The sequence below is a fragment of the Pelodiscus sinensis genome, chromosome 7 (genome assembly GCF_049634645.1).
Source record: "Pelodiscus sinensis isolate JC-2024 chromosome 7, ASM4963464v1, whole genome shotgun sequence".
NCBI classification, from domain to species: domain Eukaryota; kingdom Metazoa; phylum Chordata; order Testudines; family Trionychidae; genus Pelodiscus; species Pelodiscus sinensis.
Window position 1 is genome coordinate 2654924 of NC_134717.1, and position 18252 is coordinate 2673175.

At 48.4% G+C, this 18252-nt stretch overlaps 1 protein-coding gene across 7 annotated transcripts; it reads right to left on the reverse strand.

Annotated features, from left to right (window-relative positions):
• Positions 1-2167: 2167 nt before the first annotated feature.
• Positions 2168-15295, reverse strand: LOC102445901 (uncharacterized). Of its 7 annotated transcripts, none has more exons than XM_075933023.1 (7): positions 15186-15285; positions 13874-14035; positions 12376-12458; positions 11502-11602; positions 10274-10423; positions 4736-4905; positions 2168-3174 (listed from the first exon to the last, which is right to left on the reverse strand). In XM_075933023.1, exons 3-7 carry the CDS (start codon positions 12448-12450, stop codon positions 3032-3034), a joined length of 639 nt encoding a protein of 212 aa, XP_075789138.1. In that variant the 5' UTR covers positions 12451-12458; positions 13874-14035; positions 15186-15285; the 3' UTR covers positions 2168-3031. The 7 variants fall into 7 exon arrangements, with proteins under 7 accessions (XP_075789138.1, XP_075789139.1, XP_075789140.1 ...); XM_075933024.1 differs by having other exon boundaries at positions 13874-13995; positions 15186-15280; XM_075933025.1 differs by having other exon boundaries at positions 13874-13992; positions 15186-15269.
• Between the last annotated feature and the right edge of the window lie 2957 nt (positions 15296-18252).

An 18252-nucleotide genomic window follows, 5' to 3' on the forward strand; every position in this document is an offset into this window, starting at 1 on the left:
CAAGACTAGACTCCTCCAGCCACAAAAAATGCATCATGGCATGTCTCCTCACACTGCTCCCCCACTCATGGGCCTAACGCTGCCCTGGAAGGAAGCTTGTAAGGTGGAGGCAGAGTTTTCTCTCCACTGCCCGTTCAGATTGGACTGTCTGCTGAGCTAACGGGTTCATTAGGGATGTCTGGATGCATCCAAAAGCACACCCAGCAGGAATCAGGTGCCGGGAAGGATGGGGAACAGTCATTCGTTTCAAGTAAACCAAATAGCAAAGCTTTTTCTGTGCATGGTTACTCTCCTTTCTGCTGTATCCTCAGCAAGTAAAATATGCCACCGTCAGAGCAGCCGGTTTACACGAGACTGAATTCCCTTCTCCCGGGGAATGGAAGTCACATTACCATGCAGTATGATCAGTGCCATCTCCCCAAGACATTCAGTAAGCAAACAAAGACTTCTTCCCTCCTATTAATAGAGATTAGTTCCAGCTGGGTTTTTATCAGAAACTCATAATGGATTCTATCTTATATACATTCCTAATGCTATTTATGAAATTATAGAAGGCAGCGGCATCATTTCCAGTTCCTACCACTAGTATATCAATGCCATTTCTCATAACTTTATCACAAACCTCACATGGCTACGTCTACACTGGAACCCTTTTCCGGAAATGCTTAAAACGGAACAGTTTTCCGTTATAAGTATTTCTGGAAAAAGCGCGTCTACATTGGCAGGATGCTTTTCCGGAAAAGCACTTTTTCCAGAAAAGCGTCCGTGGCCAATGTAGACGCGCTTTTCCGGAAAAAAGCCCCGATCGTCATTTTCACGATCTGGGCTTTTTTGCGGAAAAGACTACTGTGCTGTCTAAACTGGCCCTTTTCCGGAATAGTTTTTCCGGAAAAGGACTTTTGCCCAAACGGGAGCAGCATAGTTTTTCCGGAAAAACACTGACAATTGTACAGTAGATCGTCATTGCTTTTCCGGAAAAGCAAGCGGCCAGTGCAGATAGCTGGCAAGTTATTCTGGAAAAGTGGCTGCTTTTCCGGAATAAGTGGCCCAGTGTAGACACAGCCATGGTGTTTCACGTAAGAATCTCAGCGCTCATATGAAACAAAAAGTACATTTCTAGCCCCCAAGAGTTCCGCGGAAGTTTGAAAATATGACCCAAATGCACTCATGGCGAAAGGGAACCTCTCCCCCGGCATCTTGTATCTCACCACTGTGGGGGGGTCTAGCATGATTTCTGAACAGTCCATCAGCTACTTATGACCAGGTATATGCAAAGTTTACAGGGACAGTTCATTAATTTATAGACAGCCTCTGCAAACATCCCATCTTGGCTTGCGATTTAACCAGGTCTCTTACTCAAAGCAGGGTTGGAGGTGGGTTAGTACAGGAAAAATCCATGTATTTAAAGGGGTGAGTGGTATTTCCTTTTTGGAGCTGCAGCACTAGGTCAATACTCAAGAATAGCACGGGTGTGGGGGGAGGAGAGAGGTTGGAAAGGCCTGAGCGATGGAACCACAACTATTCATTAGAGATCCCATGGCAGTTTCTACCAGGAACACTAGATTCGTGTAAGCTCCCTATGGCAGGACCATCTTTTTGTCCTGTTTGTACACCATCTAGCACACGGTCATCCTGGTCCACAACTGAGGCTTATAGACTCTACAGGAATACAAATAATGGGCCAGGCTATTTCTTAATGAGAGCAGTTACCCTGTGCCTGTCTAAAGATTCTGCTGTAGTTTCACTAAAAACAGTACTTCCCCTTCTTGTTTACAACCCTATTTTACAGTGTTCCTGGCTACAGTTAAGCCACTACCAGGTTCTACCACGTGGTGTCCACTGTGATCCCAATAGAGCAGTGGATTTCGACTTATCAACCACCAAGGGTCACACCCGCACTACCTGAATGGCCCTGAGGATGTCACATGGACCGCAGCTGCACGCTGATTGGGTCACAGGTGGAGAACTACTGCTGCATAGCCATGTGGGAAGTGCTGCAGGGTCCCTGCTGAATGCCGCTGAATTTCTGTAGCATCCTCCTTGCACAGCCTCAGCCACCTTTGTGAGCGGCTCACCCATGCTGCTTAGCGATGACAGGAGAAGCCGCTGGCGTGCAGGGCTTTTCAGCACGTTCAGGCGACAACGGACTGAATTAAAAAGCTGCTGCTTATGTAAGAAAGTTGTCTTTAATTTGAAGTTATGCAAAAACATGTCTGCTCAGAGCTTTTGGCCGCACTGCAGAATTACCGCTAGCCACAATTTTGTACATAGTCCCTGGTCAGCTTCCAGATCAGCAAGTGGCGTCTGTCTCCAGTTCTACTTCACATACACCTAGTAATCTTCACAGATTTCCTGGCGGTATCCCACTTTCAATATGGAGAAACTTCAAGGCACTCCAGTATAATGAATGGCAATGGGTCCATGTGAAGAGGAACAAGATAGTAACAGGAGTGCTTTGGCAGACTGGCTATGCCCTATCTAAAGAGGAAAATTAGACTACCAGTTGGAAAGGGAACTATACTGTTGTGCAGGAGGCACCACGCAAACCGGGGTGAGCGGACGTGGAAACGCCTGATGCAAGGAGAGTTTGGCTGAAATGGGCCTTCTTAAATCATCCGTTTCCTTTAGTCCCTGCATCCCTGTCACCCATGACCAACCACTGGGCTAGTCTCAAGAACTATGAAAATAAAACCAGGCATATCCGAACTGTGGTGAGTAACACATTTCATCATACAGCGGATTTTGCTTCAGGTCCCCGCTCCAAGACAAGATTGTTCTTCCCCTCCCCCCCATCAAATTATTTTGCTATTTCCCAATGGACAGCTGGCAGATGAGTCGACTGAATAAGAACCCAACTGGAGAGCTGTCAGGCTATTTATCCCACTACATCTATGTGCAAGGTGATGTCTCTTCCCCTGCCTCCCACAAGAGGGGCTCTGTGTACTAGTAGCCACAAACCTACTTGCCTTGCTGCAAGTGGAATTCTAAAGTACAGGCCTGCTGGCCAACACCCCCTGCTGGACACAGCCCTTCACTTCTTCTTCGGGAGGAGGTTTAACACTCCCAGCTGTCTGACGCAGGCATCCAGCTGTCTGTCAGCTTCGGTGTCCTCCAAAGACTTCACATTAGCTTGCCCAGCACAGTCCTTCTGCAAGCAGAGCAGCTCCTGATCAGCTGTGGAGAGGAAAGGCAGTCGTTAGGCCCTTCCTTCTTCAGGCAGATTGGTAGGGGTAACTCTCGGGGTAATCAGGGGAGGGGAATGTTGACAGAGGCAATCGGGGAAGAGTGCTCAGAGCTGGAAACCACGGCAGCCTGGGTGTCCTTTCTGGCATGAGGCTGAAGGACAATTGCCACAGCCACTCGTGGAAAGACAAGCGTCCCCCACCCATCCCGGTACTGCCAAGATCACCAAGTAGCTGCTCATGAAGATGTGAGCTGAACTCCAGGCAGCAGCCGTAATGATGTCAGAGGAGCTGCACACCAAGGAGAGCTGCTGTGCTAGAAAGTATCTCCCCAGATGAATGCACCCAACATGTATATGGCTGGATGCATGATCTTTTCCACCCAGAAATGGCTTGATCTTTGGATTTTCGTCGGATGGCCACCAATAGCCTGTTCTAAAATTGAAAAATTGTGAGTAGCTAATGGGTCTTGACATGCAGGGTGCATATCTAAGACTGTCCCAGACACCGATGGGTCTTTGGGGCAAATCAGAGAGTGATTTAAACAGAGGAAAAGTCAGTATCATTTTGTAAGAGAATCAGGTTAGTGCCTAACTACCACTTTGCCTTTGTAAAAAATGGTAAAAAGCAATAGGCCATTTAGGTCTGCAATTTCAAGACACTTGTGGCTGACTTGTCCACTACAAGCAATACCTTCCACGAGAAGGGGTACAGACAGCAAAGCCCTATCTCCTCAAAAGAGTGAGTTCAGCTGACCCATGGATCAACTGGCCCCTAGTTGGGGGGGTACAAGGTTGACAGGCTTTTTAAAAATTGATTTGCTAGGGACAGATCTTGACTTTTGGAGAAGACACTATCTTGGCCACATTGCGAACCACTGCTCTGTACATTCGACTCAGCCAACCTTAACACAGCACATCCATGGATTTGAAAAAGAAGTGACAAAGGTGTATATTGGTGTCAGGCCTAACACCAAAAGGCAGAGCCTTACTGGGCCTTCCAGTCTGGACATGGCTAAGTACATGGTCTCAAGGAGATCCTAAAACCATGTTATTGTATTATAATTCCAAAGTACTTGGAAGAATCACACTCCGGTTCTATCAAGAAAGGAGCCATACAGAATTCTTTATAGAGACTAAATATGGAAGTGATTAAATCAGACCCAAGCACCTCAGATCTTTGAGGAAGTTTCAATGTGGATCCAAGCTCTGTGCATTGCTATTATCATCCACAGGAGTTAAGATAGTAAGGGGACACTTCAAGTTAAAAAAAATATTCTTTTAAATGTTGTTACCAGCAATCTCCAAGAGTCCATTTCTGGGAGTCTTTCAGGAAGCCACAAAGGAGAGAAATTATGTTTTAAAGAAAATACTCTTGTGAAACTACAGAAATTGTCAGAGGGAATCAGGGACAGCATCATACTTGAACCTACTTTCAATTCAGTTTTTGAAAGTGACTAGGTTGCACAACGACAACATCAATTTAATAAAAATCTCAAGCTCAAGAATACAAATCTGCTTTCATTTATCCGAGCAAAGGTCAAAGTCAGTTACCTGCATGGCTTTCTGTCTGTGCCTCAGAAAGGGCTTTTTGGGTGGACTCCAGTACCTTAGTCAGATGAGCTTTCTCGCTTTTGAACATACGCTCTTTCTGATGAAGGGAGGCTATCCTGGTTTCTGATTCCGCTATCAACTGTTCCAATGTGGTAGCATCTGACTGCTCACTAAAAAGTAACCAGAAATAGAATTAACGTAAATTAACCCTATTCATTCAATTAGACATACACAAATCTTGTAGGAAAACAGGCACACAGGAATTGCCAGATTGGATCATTCTTGCCCAGTGTCCTGTCTCCAACAAGTGGCCTGTCCCAATTCTTCAGAAGAGGGTCTAAGAACCCCACAATAGATGACATGGGATAATCGGCCTTCCATTAGGTCTCTTCCTGGTATCTCAGAGTTAGAGATTAGACCAAGCTCTTGAAGCATGTGGCCCAATATCCCTTCCAGAAGATTTGGTATGGATAATTAAAACAACTCTGGATATCCTTGATACCCAAGTAAGTGTCCAACCTGTCTTTCAAGAGCAACAGTCTCAATGGAAAGGTAAATCATAGGATTCGTGGAGCTGCAACTCCCCCAATAGGCCATTTGCAGTACTGCAACCCAACGTCCACACCACCACAGCGAGGATGAATTTAGCAGTTCTGACAAGTTCCATTCATGTTTATTTTTTTTTTCCTGTGTGAATGTAATTCTTGTGTGATGTGATGGAAAGACAGCCCTGCACACTGAATATCAGCAATGTGGGGCAGTTACATAGCGCTTCCTCTTCAAAGCTCTTGACAAACATTAATTAGCTGACATCCTCTACGCGGCCATAGACCCAGCAGACCTCACCCTTCCCCAAGAGCAGGTATGTCAGAAGAAGGTATTTTCATTACAGTAACATCCTTAGAGTCTCCAGTCAGAGCTCAGGGCCCCTTTGTGCTAAGGGCTGTACAAACAAAGGGGAAAATGAGAGTTCTGGAGTTGAAGAGTTTCTTAACAATGAGATACAACAGAAGGATGAAACTTACAGTGTTGCCTGGCGTGGCAACAATGTTTGTGTGCTCTGAACAGCCCTTAGCTTCTGGCTGGGGCTCCTATGTGCTACAATGATAATCGTATACTTGCTTATGTTGGGACCAGGAAAACAAGGCCTGGTCAACGTTATGCTAAGGAAAGTTAGCAAAGGCCTAATTATGTAGGCCTCTGGGTATTCTTGACCAGAAGCAGAAATGTGGTTCAAACAGAGGCGCACCCTCCATGCTGGCTTAGGTTATAAAGTAAGATGAGTGATAAATTATATATTTGTACCTACTGTGAGTAGAATGGCTTGCTTTGGGAACTGGTCTGTAACTCCCTGTTTTTGTTCCTCTTCGCTAATCTTACCTCCCTATTTTTGCCCTTTGTTTGTACCCGACTCTTTTGTCTCCTTGTTCCTGGTACCTGCCTTTTGTGATTGATAAGAAAGTTACTGATGCATTATGAAGCGCTTTTGGCCACAATGTATAGTTGGCTAAGATATGCATAGATATTAAAAGTTTCTAGAAAGGGGGGTAAGTGGCTTGGGTGAAGAGCTTATGACGCGACGGAACTGTCTTTATAAGCCTACCTGTTACTAAAATCGCTGCTGGTTCTCTTTGGAGACGGGCCGCTCTCTATTGTTGTGTGCACTCTTCAATAAAGAGCTTGTGATTGAACTTTGCTGGTGTTGCCTGTCTCTTTGCGGTCAGACAACGAACCGAGCCGTCTGGGTTAGAGTCCCTGACACTTACATTCATAGACTCCTTTGCGGTTACAAAAATTGCAGATATCCTCAGATCTGCAGGGCTCTATTCATTCAGACTAGCTGCACACACGACAGAGTGCCACATCTTGCTGTTATCACACATGGAAACATTCTAAAGGCATCACAGCGGAGACGGTCCTCAAGAGAGACTGGAAGGAGGATAAAAGGGTGACCTTAAGAATTTCGGGGGAGGGGAGGGGAGAGGGAGACATAAGAGACAGCATAAGGGAAAGCACGGAGGTGCTTGTAGGAGACATCAACGAACGGGTTTGTTCTACGAATGGGTTGTGAGATGAGCGGGACTTGGCACTCATCTGGAGAGATCACAGCATGGCCCTGCTACAAAGGGAGGTGAGGATAAATACAGTGAAGAGAGCTGTTCAGATACTATCCTAACAGGAGTGAGGGCAGATAAGTCCCGTAGACGAATCATTTATATTGCAGTAGTGCCTACAAGGCCAGTCAACATCTAGACCTAGTCACTGGACACCCGCATAAAAAAAGGCAGCTCCAACCTGTTGGGGAAATCTCGCTCCCCTGGGGTACAGAGTCCCCAGAAGGATCCGAGGCTGGAGGTCAAAGCAGTGAGGCAGGAGAGACATCTAGAAGGAAAACTTTATTATGCATGCATGCAGGCTGACAGCTACCAAAGTGAGAGCAGCAGCAGCCCTGAGAGAGAGTTTCAGGGATCCTTTATACAGTATGTTCAGACAGTTTAGTTGTTGATTGTTTTCTTTAACATATCAGAGTCTCAGCAGAAGTACTCTGAGACGTTTCTGTTCACACCAGAAGTGCTAGAAGTCAGTTTTACAGTACAAAGGCACATGAGAATCTGAGTGAGGAGTCTACAAGGCAAACTGTGACAAAGATAAGAGTTTACATGGCAATTTATGACAGACTAGGAGTCTCCATGAAGTTGAGATAGGAGGCATTGTAAGGGTCTTGATTAGAGTTCAGATGATTTCTCTCTGTTACAGGGAGAGAGGCCTGGATAACTTTTAGCCCTTCCAGCAGTTTTCTTTGAGAGAGTTTTGATTTCCTGCACAGTCCCCCCTTAGACACAATTGGAGTTATTTGATTTTTCTCCCACAAACCCCACAGGGTTTACATAGCAACATGATGGATGTTTGGGGTTTTTGTAGGGCCAGAATACAATAAAAGCACAGAGCACCACACACCAAACTAGGACCGTCGGTCACTGATGTGTTCATCTGAATGTGCCATTTTACTCTAAAATGTGACTGCAAAAATGGTACTGTGGGGCTCTGTGTGCACTCTCTCTCAGACAGTAGATCACACACACACAGCTTACAACTTATAGGATTTTTTCCCCCTGTCAGTTCAACACACTCAGCCTGGTCTACACAGCACCAAATTTTGAAATATAGCGCTATTTTGAAACGTCCCTTGCTCCTCTTAGAATGAGGTTGACAGGGATGTTGGAATAGCGAGCCCAAAATAATGGGCTTGCTGGGAAGATGCAGGATAGTTATTTCAGGGTGCTCTGGTATCCCGGAATAGCGTTGCAGTATAGACGTATCCCGACAGTCATTGTTGGGTGGCTATGGCTTTCCACCTCAAATATCACAACTGGTAAAAGAGTTCTGAAGGCCAAACTCAGCCATCAGTGACACATCTGCCACTCACTGCATTCAGCAGGGCTGCTCAGGGGTAATTAAGTGCAACTTTGTAAACAATTCTGATGAACAAGATGGAAGAATCCGGCACTCCCTCTCCTAACTGTGCTGGCCTGGCAAAACAAGGAGGCGTTAAGACTTATTTTTGTCGCTCCTCTGAGCAAGACAATTCTGTAAACTTGCAAGGAGCAATTTGAGCAACAGGAATGTGCCATTTGTACAGTTTCTTCTCCAAAGATGGCAGGTTAGAGATTCTCCAGGTTAGCGTTGACGCCTGATTGAACAAGCAAGCTAAGAAGTATTAACCTAACAGTTAAACAGGTTGAACCCAGCTGAACTGAGCTTGCCTGGCACAGCCGGGGAGAAAGTATGGGAAGATAGCGCTAAGTCTTTTCTCAACTCATGGGTATATAAAATGGACCCTAGTAACTTAGAGCCTGCTCAAAATCACATTGGCAACAGCAATCTCTTAGGGACCACTATAAAGACAGAGAAACCTGTGCTTAAGTCCTACCTGTCCCACCACCTGCCATGCCCTCAGCCCACACCCCTCCACCTTGACATGCCTCCTTCACCTGTTGGGAAAGGGAAGGAGAGAAGTAGAAGGGGCTGTGTACAGCCAGCTAGAAACGGATTTATGCCACCAGGAGATTCCCTTATTCTGGGGAAATCCCTGACTGACTCTTTAGGACAGCTTTCCTGCCACTTTGCAAGCAAGACAAAGCTGATACACAAGGAAACCAGGATCCGACACAGCATCTTTGCAAAGAAATGCAGGGAACTAAAAATGTTGCCTCCGAAATATGCTGTACATGTTCCCTTATTTAAAATGGCAATCGACCCTGCTGGCAGACTCCCTCTGCAATTGAGGGAGAGTAAAGGGGAGAATTCTCCCGGCCTTAGATGAAAGCTTGTGACCCTTGCTGCAAATGGCAGAGCACATCAATGCTCTCAGACATTTCCAACGTGCCCTTTGCTGCAGTATTTTGATACATGAACCGACAAAGAACCTCTGAGGTCTAAGTGAATCTGATTGTTCCCGCCTACCATGCTTTAAAACGGTTGAAGAATGGAAGATTCATAGGGACAGTTCAAAGAAGAAGACAGCCTCCCAAGTTTAACATTGCATCATTAGTAGCCACTGGCTTATGCTAAGCCACAGGGTCTTGCTTTGTTTATATTGTGGGGAGAAAAAGAAACAGTTAGTCAAAGGAATCCAACCTCTCAGCAGTCTCCTAGTCCAGAGCAAGGGCCAGCTGGCCTTTAAAGCAGGACAAGCAATAGACCCGACAGAGTCCACTTGGCAATATCACCTCACTACCCAAGCAGAGAGAACATCACAAACCTGCGGCTGCAACCCCAGCCCACAACTGAATCATTCAGGCACATAAAGGGCAGCCTTTGGGCTCTTGGCAGGTCACCAGCTAGCCCACCCCTCTGGTTGTTCTCTCTCATGCCCTGAGACACTAATTGCTCAAATGCTACTATTTGATTTCATTTAATGAACCAGCTTAAGCTTCCAGCGTTCGTATTGTCCCTGTGTCAACGATATAACCCGCTCTAATGTGATACATGTACCTGTCTAATCACCATCTTTGAAGAGGCCACACTAGTGCCCTGCTAATCACTCTATATAGGCTATGTCTACACTGGCATGATTTTCCGGAAATGCTTTGAACGGAAAAGTTTTCCGTTAAAAGCATTTTCGGAAAAGCGTGTCTAGATTGGCAGGACGCTTTTCCGCAAAAAGTGTTTTTGCGGAAAAGCGTCTGTGGCCAATCTAGACGCGCTTTTCCGCAAAAAAGCCCCGATCACCATTTTTGCGATCGGGGCTTTTTTGCGGAAAACACTACTGTGCTGTCTACACTGACCCTTTTGCGCAAAAGTCTTTCAGAAAAAGACTTTTGCCCGAACGGGAGCAGCATAGTATTTCCGGAAAAGCACTGACAATCTTACATGAGATCGTCAGTGCTTTTCCAGAAATTCAAGAGGCCAGTGTAGACAGCTGGCAAGTTTTTCTGGAAAAGCGGCTGATTTTCTGGAAAAACTTGCCAGTCTAGACACAGCCTATCAGTATATTGCAAGCCAAACACCCTCTGCTCGACCTGGGTATATCCATACCTGGTATCTTGAGCAATATCCTTTTTCAGTCTTTTCAGCTCAGATGCAACAGCCTGAAGTTGTTCTCGAGTCTTGTGTTCCTCCTCCAGTAGTGGATGCAAATGCACAATCTGCGCCACCAGAGGTAGACAGCTGTCTCTTTCTGTGGCGCTACAAAAGCAGAATAGAAAAGCATTGTTTCTGTTCCCAGTCACTGTTCCATTGACCACACTAGGTGTTCGTTATACATGGCAAAACTGCTTTAGCCCACATGTGACGGAGTGGGGAACTTATTCATGCCGGTATGTTGCAGGTGAGTTCTGCTGTCCTATAGTGACCTGGTGCATGTGCCTCAGTTTCCTGGAGCACTGTACCAGGATAGGAATTTTGGGTGTGATAGCCTCCCACACTTACACACTTACCCTTGTAATCTGAGCCCAGGAGAAAGTGAGACCAGGTGACAGCTTTTGCCTAGGAAGCAGGACAAAGGCCGGAGAAGGAGCCTGGCTGGGCTGCTGGAAGTGGGGCAGTCTGGGCTGGTTTGGGGAGCAGGAAGGGAGCCGGGCCCTAGCTTTCGGGGCCCTTTCCCAGAGATGGATGGTGCTGACGGCTTCTGGTTACTGTGCTGACAAATCTGCTCTACGCTGTGTCCCTGTCAACTAATAAACCTTCTGTTCTACCTGTCGGCTGAGAGGCACATCTGGCTGCAGTTGGGGGCGCAGGGCCCAGTGACTCCCCTGCCACGTGGCAGGTCTGGTTCCAGCCGGGCTGCAGCGTCCTGCCCGCCATAGCTGGAACTGGGGCCAGTGAGAGATAGCTTTCCTGCACGCTGGTGCCAGCCGGAGCAAATGAGGGTGGGGCAGGCCAGCCACTTGCCACCACGTGGCCCTGCCAGAACTCACCAGGCCGCTGCCGCCACCACTCACCTTCCTGTCCAGCAGCAAAGTGAGCGGTTGTGAGCACTGCCGTGCGCCCCTGCAGGCGAATTGAGCAAGCCTGACATTTTTCTTGTGCACAGCCTCGCAGGCGGGCAGCTTAGAGGGAACCCTGGTGTGTTGTAAAAAGCCCTTTCACGTTCATTTACAGAAAGCTTCCTGCCAATCAAAGACCTTGTGATATGGCACTGACATTAAATCAACACACAGAGGTTTCTTACTTAACATTGCAGTCTGCAAGTCGTGATTAAAACATAAAGCTAACCACGATGCTGTTTAATGAGAAATGTTAAAAGACTTATTAGGAGACTTACTATTGTGCTATTTCTGTCTCAAGTCTCATGATCTCATCCTTCTCTGTGCTCACTTTCACTTCGCTCTCATGCACCTTGCCTACCAGGAATGACAGTAACATCTGGAAAGGCAAAAATAGGGGAAAAAATTCAAGTAAACACAGAACAAGCCAGACTTGCTAGGTGGAGTTTGAAAGCTCTGGTATTAGTCTCAAATCATAATTTTTTTAAAAAAAAATCTCTATTTTTGCCTTGAAGCCTCTAGTTTTTTCCTTTTCCAAAGTTGTGCTGGTGAAAATGCACCTTAATAGTCTCACTACCAATTAAAATTGAGACATCAGCAAAGCTGAACTTTACCAGCAGATAGCAGTCTCCTACTCAGATACCACGGGAAGATGGGAAAATATATTCTTCAAACACACAGAGCACTACGACTGGGGGTGGGTTGTCAAACTCTGTTTCAGAAAGCCTCTAGTGTCTGACATAGAAGACCCAACTCTGTTAGCCAAAACGATAGCAGGATCATCAACCTCTACATGTGAGCCAGCCACCAGCAAAGGGGGACAGAGCGCCACATGGAATGGGTGTGGTCGGTCACACCCTCATTAGTCCTGTGGGTTTTTATTTCAATGAATATTTTTATAACATTAACTGCCATTAAACCAGGAGAAGTCTATGTCATGGAGTTAGCACGGGCTTGGGAGCAGGTCACCTCAACAGGGCCATGCTGAATGGCAACAGCAAGTAGAGGTGACGTGTTTTTGAGCACACTCGTCAGCCGGGTGCTAATTCAACAGTCAAGAGGCTGTTTAAACCACTAACAATAAGATTTGTAAGGAAAGCCACACACATATGGACCATAATGAAACGCATTACCCAGTTCACAGAACCTTACCTCTAGGTCCGCACTGCTTAGGTCAGAGAGCAAGTCATCTTCATCCCTCGTTAAGTAGGACTGTACCTTTTCCATCTCTGACACTGTAATAAGAAATACATAAGGGCTACGTCTACACCGGTTCTTGCGTTAAAGTAGTTGCACGAGAGAGCATTTATACTGGCATGTGCTTTTGCGCAAGAGCATCCATGCCAATGTAGACGCTCTCTTGCGCAAGAAAGCTCTGATGGCCATTTTAACCATAGGGCTTTCTTGAGCAAGAAATTCATGTTGCCTGTCTACACTGGCCTTTTCTGGAAGAGCTCTTGAGCAAGAGGGCTTATTCCTGAGCGGGAGTGTCAGAGTTTTGGCGCAAGAAGCCCCAATTTCATACATTAGAACGTCAGTTTACTTGCGCAAGAACACGCGGCAAGTGAAGACAGACAGCAAGTTTTTGCGCAAGAGCGGCCGCTTCTGCGCGAGATCGCGCCAGTATAGATACAGCCTCAGTGTCATGCAGCAGCCCCCCCTAAGGACTTTTCAGCCACCTCAATGAAAGGTAAGTTGGGCTGATTTTCCTGGCTCCAAAGAAGCTCAAACCACTGGGTCCTGGCAAATCATCCCTGCCAGAAACAACTTACCCTGAAGCTCATGGAAAGAACATCTGAAGAACAGATTTCTTTTGCTTTTGAAATTGACCAGGTTGCACCAAGGGTCAGACCTTTAAACTACAGGCAGTCCCCGGGTTACATGGATCCGACTTACATCGGATCCCTACTTACAAACGGGGTGAGGCAACCCCGCACTAGCTGCTTCCCCCCAGCAGACTAGGGAGACGCGAAGCTAGCGCCCCCCCGCAGCAGACCAAGGAGACACGGAGCAGCTTTTCTCAGCAGACACCTCAGCTTGAGAATAAAGGACTGAGGGAAATGAGGTGTGGGAGATTAAAACTGAGCTCTGGAGAAATGTTTGGCTAGAGTTTCCCCTACAATATGTACCAGTTCCGACTTACATACAAATTCAACTTAAGAACAAACCTACAGTCCCTATCTTGTACGTAACCCGAGGATCGCCTGTAATTCCTATGAAAAGATACAGCAAAACCATCTTTAACCACAAGGACCCCACTTAGCCCTGCCCTCAATACACTCTCCAGTAGTAAAGTTTATGTATTTTCAGCAAAGTGCATCATGTTTGTTCACCAGGTGGCATGGCTGCTCCTCATTCAGTTACTGTAATTAAGGAAGTGCTGGTGTTCAAACAGGAAAAGAAATGACTAAATTCTTCAGTCTCACTTTTGCAGGTGCAAAATTCCCTAATCAATGAGTTTCTCTCAGGCTAAGGGATATAACTCGTCAGATCACTTGGTAAAGTAGTGGTGGCACATCACTGAGTAAACAAAATCCCTGCAGGTAACATTGAGCTTTCATGGCCTGTTGTCACTGACTTCGATGGGAGGAAGGCCTTTGTCAAGAACAACAGCCGAAAACATATTATCTTCTCTCCTCTAGAAACCTACCTGCAAATCTTTCCTAGGTCACCAGAAAAACAAGCAGTCCAGACTTAGCTTGGTCTCTAGTGGGTCATAATCAAATCCCATCAAAACCTGCCAGCCAAGCAGCCCGTCTCACTGCGCCCCTGCTGGACCAAGGCACGGGGAGAACTGCAGTCAGGCGGGATGCTGGAAAGAGGAGTAGGTGGCAGAAGAGGCAGAAGCTGGGGGAGACCCAGGGTTGGCCCCAGCTCAGCAGCTGTAACCCTGTTCCTTCAGCAGCCCCAAAGCTTCCCCTGCCTCAGCCAACCCCACAAACCCAGCTTCCCTTAGCTACCTCCTTACCTCCAAAGCCCCTCTATCCAGCCCCCCAAGCTTCAGACCCTCGACCTCTGCCCTCGTCCTCCACCCCAACCTCCATATTCTGGTCCCTCTGCCGCAAGCCTCCACTGACTTCCCCAGCCCCACACCTGCAACCCTCCCCCGCCTTCTCCCCTCCCCCCCCCACCAACCCCCCTCCTCTGCCTTCTCCCCTCCCCCCCATACCAGCCCACTCCCCTGCCTTCTCCCCTCCCCCCCACAAGTCCCCCTCCCCCGCCTTCTCTCCACCCCCCCACCAACCCCCCTCCTCTGCCTTCTCCCCTCCCCCCCATACCAGCCCCCTCCCCTGCCTTCTCCCCTCCCCCCCACAAGTCCCCCTCCCCCGCCTTCTCTCCACCCCCCCACCAACCCCCCTCCTCTGCCTTCTCCCCTCCCCTCATACCAGCCCCCTCCCCTGCCTTCTCCCCTCCCCCCCACAAGTACCCCTCCCCCGCCTTCTCTCCACCCCCCACCAACCCCCCTCCTCTGCCTTCTCCCCTCCCCCCCATACCAGCCCCCTCCCCTGCCTTCTCCCCTCCCCCCCACAAGTCCCCCTCCCCCGCCTTCTCTCCACCCCCCCACCAACCCCCCTCCTCTGCCTTCTCCCCTCCCCCCCATACCAGCCCCCTCCCCCGCCTTCTCCCCTCCCCCCACCAGCCCCCTCCCCCGCCTTCTCCCCTCCCCCCACCAGCCCCCTCCTCTGCCTTCTCCCCTCCCCCCACCAGCCCACTCCCCCGCCTTCTCCCCTCCCCCCACCAGCCCCCTCCCCCGCCTTCTCCTCTCTCCCCCACCAACCCTCCTCCTCTGCCTTCTCCCCTCCCCCCATACCAGCCCCCTCCCCCGCTTTCTCCCCTCCCCCCACCAGCCCCTCCCCCGCCTTCTCCCCTCCCCCCACCAACCCCCCTCCCCCGCCTTCTCCCCTCTCCCCCCCAGCGGCCCCCCCAGTGGAGGACACGGGCCGAACTGTGCCGTCACTCACCGCATGCAAATGCCCATACGCCTAATTTGCATAGCAATCCCCCACCCCCACCGGAGCGCTCGCCTCGCGCGCCTCCCACCGTTTCAAACGCGCCGCTCGCAGTGACCTCATCGCCCTGCGCCGCGGCCGCCACCAGCGAGACGGGGCGCGCCTGCCGCTCCGGGGTGCCCGCCCTGCCGCTGGCGCCCCCTGCTGGGCGGCGGCTCACCCGCGGGCTGGGCGCTCTGGGAAGCAGCAGCCTCACCCCGCCAGCGGTGCACTGCAGCCCAATGGCGCAGCCAGCCCAGGAGCCTGCCCCCCGGGGCAATTAGCCCCCCTGCCCGCAGCCAGCCCCAGCACTTGGCAGTCGGCGGCTTGGCGTCACTCAGGCTTCCCTCCATGTGTGGAATAAATTTTATGTGCACCAAGACGTGCAGATGTGCACCAATCGAAACACACCCTGCTGTCTGTGGGAGGCTGCAGGCACTGTCAAATCAGCTGACTCGCTCCTGGGGGGCACTCAGCTCACAGGGAACACTGGTTGCCTCCCAGACCATCCTGGCTCTGAGCCACTGATGGACCTATCTTCCAAGAATGTAGCTCTGTTATTTAACCCAGGGACACTTTTGGCCTTCGCAACATCCCCTAGCCCTCAGTTCCACAGGGTGACTGGGTTGTGTGAAGAAATCCTTTGAAACTTGCTGCCTATTAAATTCCTTGGGTGTCTCCAGTGCTTGAGTTACGTAAAAAAGAAAGTAACATCCCTATTCATTTTTGCACTGTAACACACAAGGTAGCCCGGCATTCACACCTTGCTCACTCTTGTAACCATCCCTGGATAGAGCAGTGGTGGGCAGAACTCAGCAGTTTTGTCGACGCTGGTAAACCTCATTTCACGAGGCATAACACCTTCTGTCGACAGAAAGCGTTATTGCATGTAAACTGTCCTTGCGTCTACACTGCCATGTCAACAAAGCAGCTTGCTTTGTCGACAGAACTAAATGTAGTGTAGACGCTCTTTGTCAACAGAAGCTTTGTCGACAGTATGTGTCGACAAAACCCTGTAGTCTAGACACACCGGCTACGTCTACACTGGCCACAATTTCCAGAAAAGGGATGCAAATCAGGTAAGTCAGGATAGGGAAATCCGTGGGGGATTTAAATATCCCCCGCGGATTTAAATAAACATGTCCGCCGCTTTTTTCCCAGCTTGGGGAAAAGCCGGAAAAAAAGCGTCTAGACTGGCACGATCCTCCGGAATAAAGCCCTTTTATGGAGGATCTCTTATTCCTACTTCAAAGCCCTACTTCAAAGTAGGAATAAGAGATCCTCCGGAAAAGGGCTTTATTCCGCAGGATCGCGCCAGTCTAGACGCTTTTTTCCTGGCTTTTCCCCAAGCCGGAAAAAAAGCGGCGGACATGTTTATTTAAATCCGCGGGGGATATTTAAATCCCCCGTGGATTTCCCTATCCTGACTTACCTGATTTGCATCCATTTTCCGGAAATTGTGGCCAGTGTAGACGTAGCCACCCTGATGGCTCTCATCAGCTATGAGAGCCATACACTACCTCTGCATCCAAGTAGAGCAGTGCTACAGTTCAATTAGCATAACCCACCAATTCTAGGTACGCAAGCACAGTTAGCACAAATACCCTATCCTAGGAGAGCTTCTTGGTTCCAATTTTGTGGCCCACAGAGATGGTCGACCACTCACACAACCTCCTCACTAGCTTCAGTATAGACTATGCCTTGTGAGGTTGTATTTGAAAATATAATTTGATGGTCATTATTGTCCTGGTAAAATATGTGTGGCAATGTATTTGAAGTTTAGGTTCTACTGTATGGTGTTATTAATATGTTCCAGCTGAGGCTCGCAAACAGTGTCTCTGTGTCTTACTAAGGAGTGTGTATTCTGCTTAATTTGCATTTAAGCAAAAAACAGAGGCAGCAAGCAGGAAGGGGGTAAAGGAAGCTCAGACAGGTGAGGGAAAGCAGACAGGATCATCTCTCTCAATCAACCTTTCGTTTCTTTTGCCCAGCTAGAAATGTTTTTCAAGCGAGGGATTGAGACAAAAAACAAATGAACATACCAAACAATCCCCTCTATCCTCCTGCCCATCATGTTCATAGCACCAGACAAGCATGGAAACATTCATCGAACTCTGGGAGAGGGCCTACCTAAGAAGTTTGATCAGTAAGACTGCTGGAAGCATATGGTGGGTGAGACATGGTGCTTGAATGCGATAAGGCTTGTCTACACTATCGTTTAAGGCAATGTAATTTACGTCACTCAGGTGCGAAAAAGCTCCCCTCAAACAATGTAAGTTACAGTAACGTAGTGTTTCACAACATGCGGCGTTGCCAGGCAATACTCTTCCGCTAACAGTTTCTGCCTCTTGTTGAGGTGGAGTAATCCCATCGGCATAACATCTTCGCCAGCGACGACCGCAGCACAGCTGTATCATTGCAGCTGTATCAATGCAGTGTGGGAGTCTAGACTAGCCCATAGCTAGGCACCAGCAGCACTTTTATTATTTTATCTAATTCAGTGTGTTTAAATGGAAGCGCTTGGGAAATTCCATTTGGTATGGCAAGTTGCATGCATGCTATTTTTTAAAGAAATAATGGACTTGATATAAACTCGTGTTGTCCAAGAGAGGGCTGGGTAGGGAGCATACAATTCTGAGGGGAATCAATTGCCAGAAAAGGACACAACGCGAACAATGGCAGCCCACTGTCTATGGTAGGCTCAGTGCAGTTCATATCCAGTCAGGAGTGAGGGAGGACAGCTGCTCTTCATGATTTCAATTCCTACTTCATACGGATTCTTAACAGGGCTAGTCCCCCCTCAATGCTATGGAACACCCCCACCTCCCAAAAAAGCAGCACTTGGCGGGGTGCGAAGAGAACCTATATTCAGGTTCCAAAGCACGTGAGCTCTGCCCCTTCTCTCACTTTCCCCATACCATCTCACCCCTTCCATTTAAGATTTCCTCAGAAATACAGAATACTGACTACAGCTATGCCACAACTCTCAAGGTGCCACATTAGAGCCTACTTAGACTTTTAAAAACACGCACAGCCCACT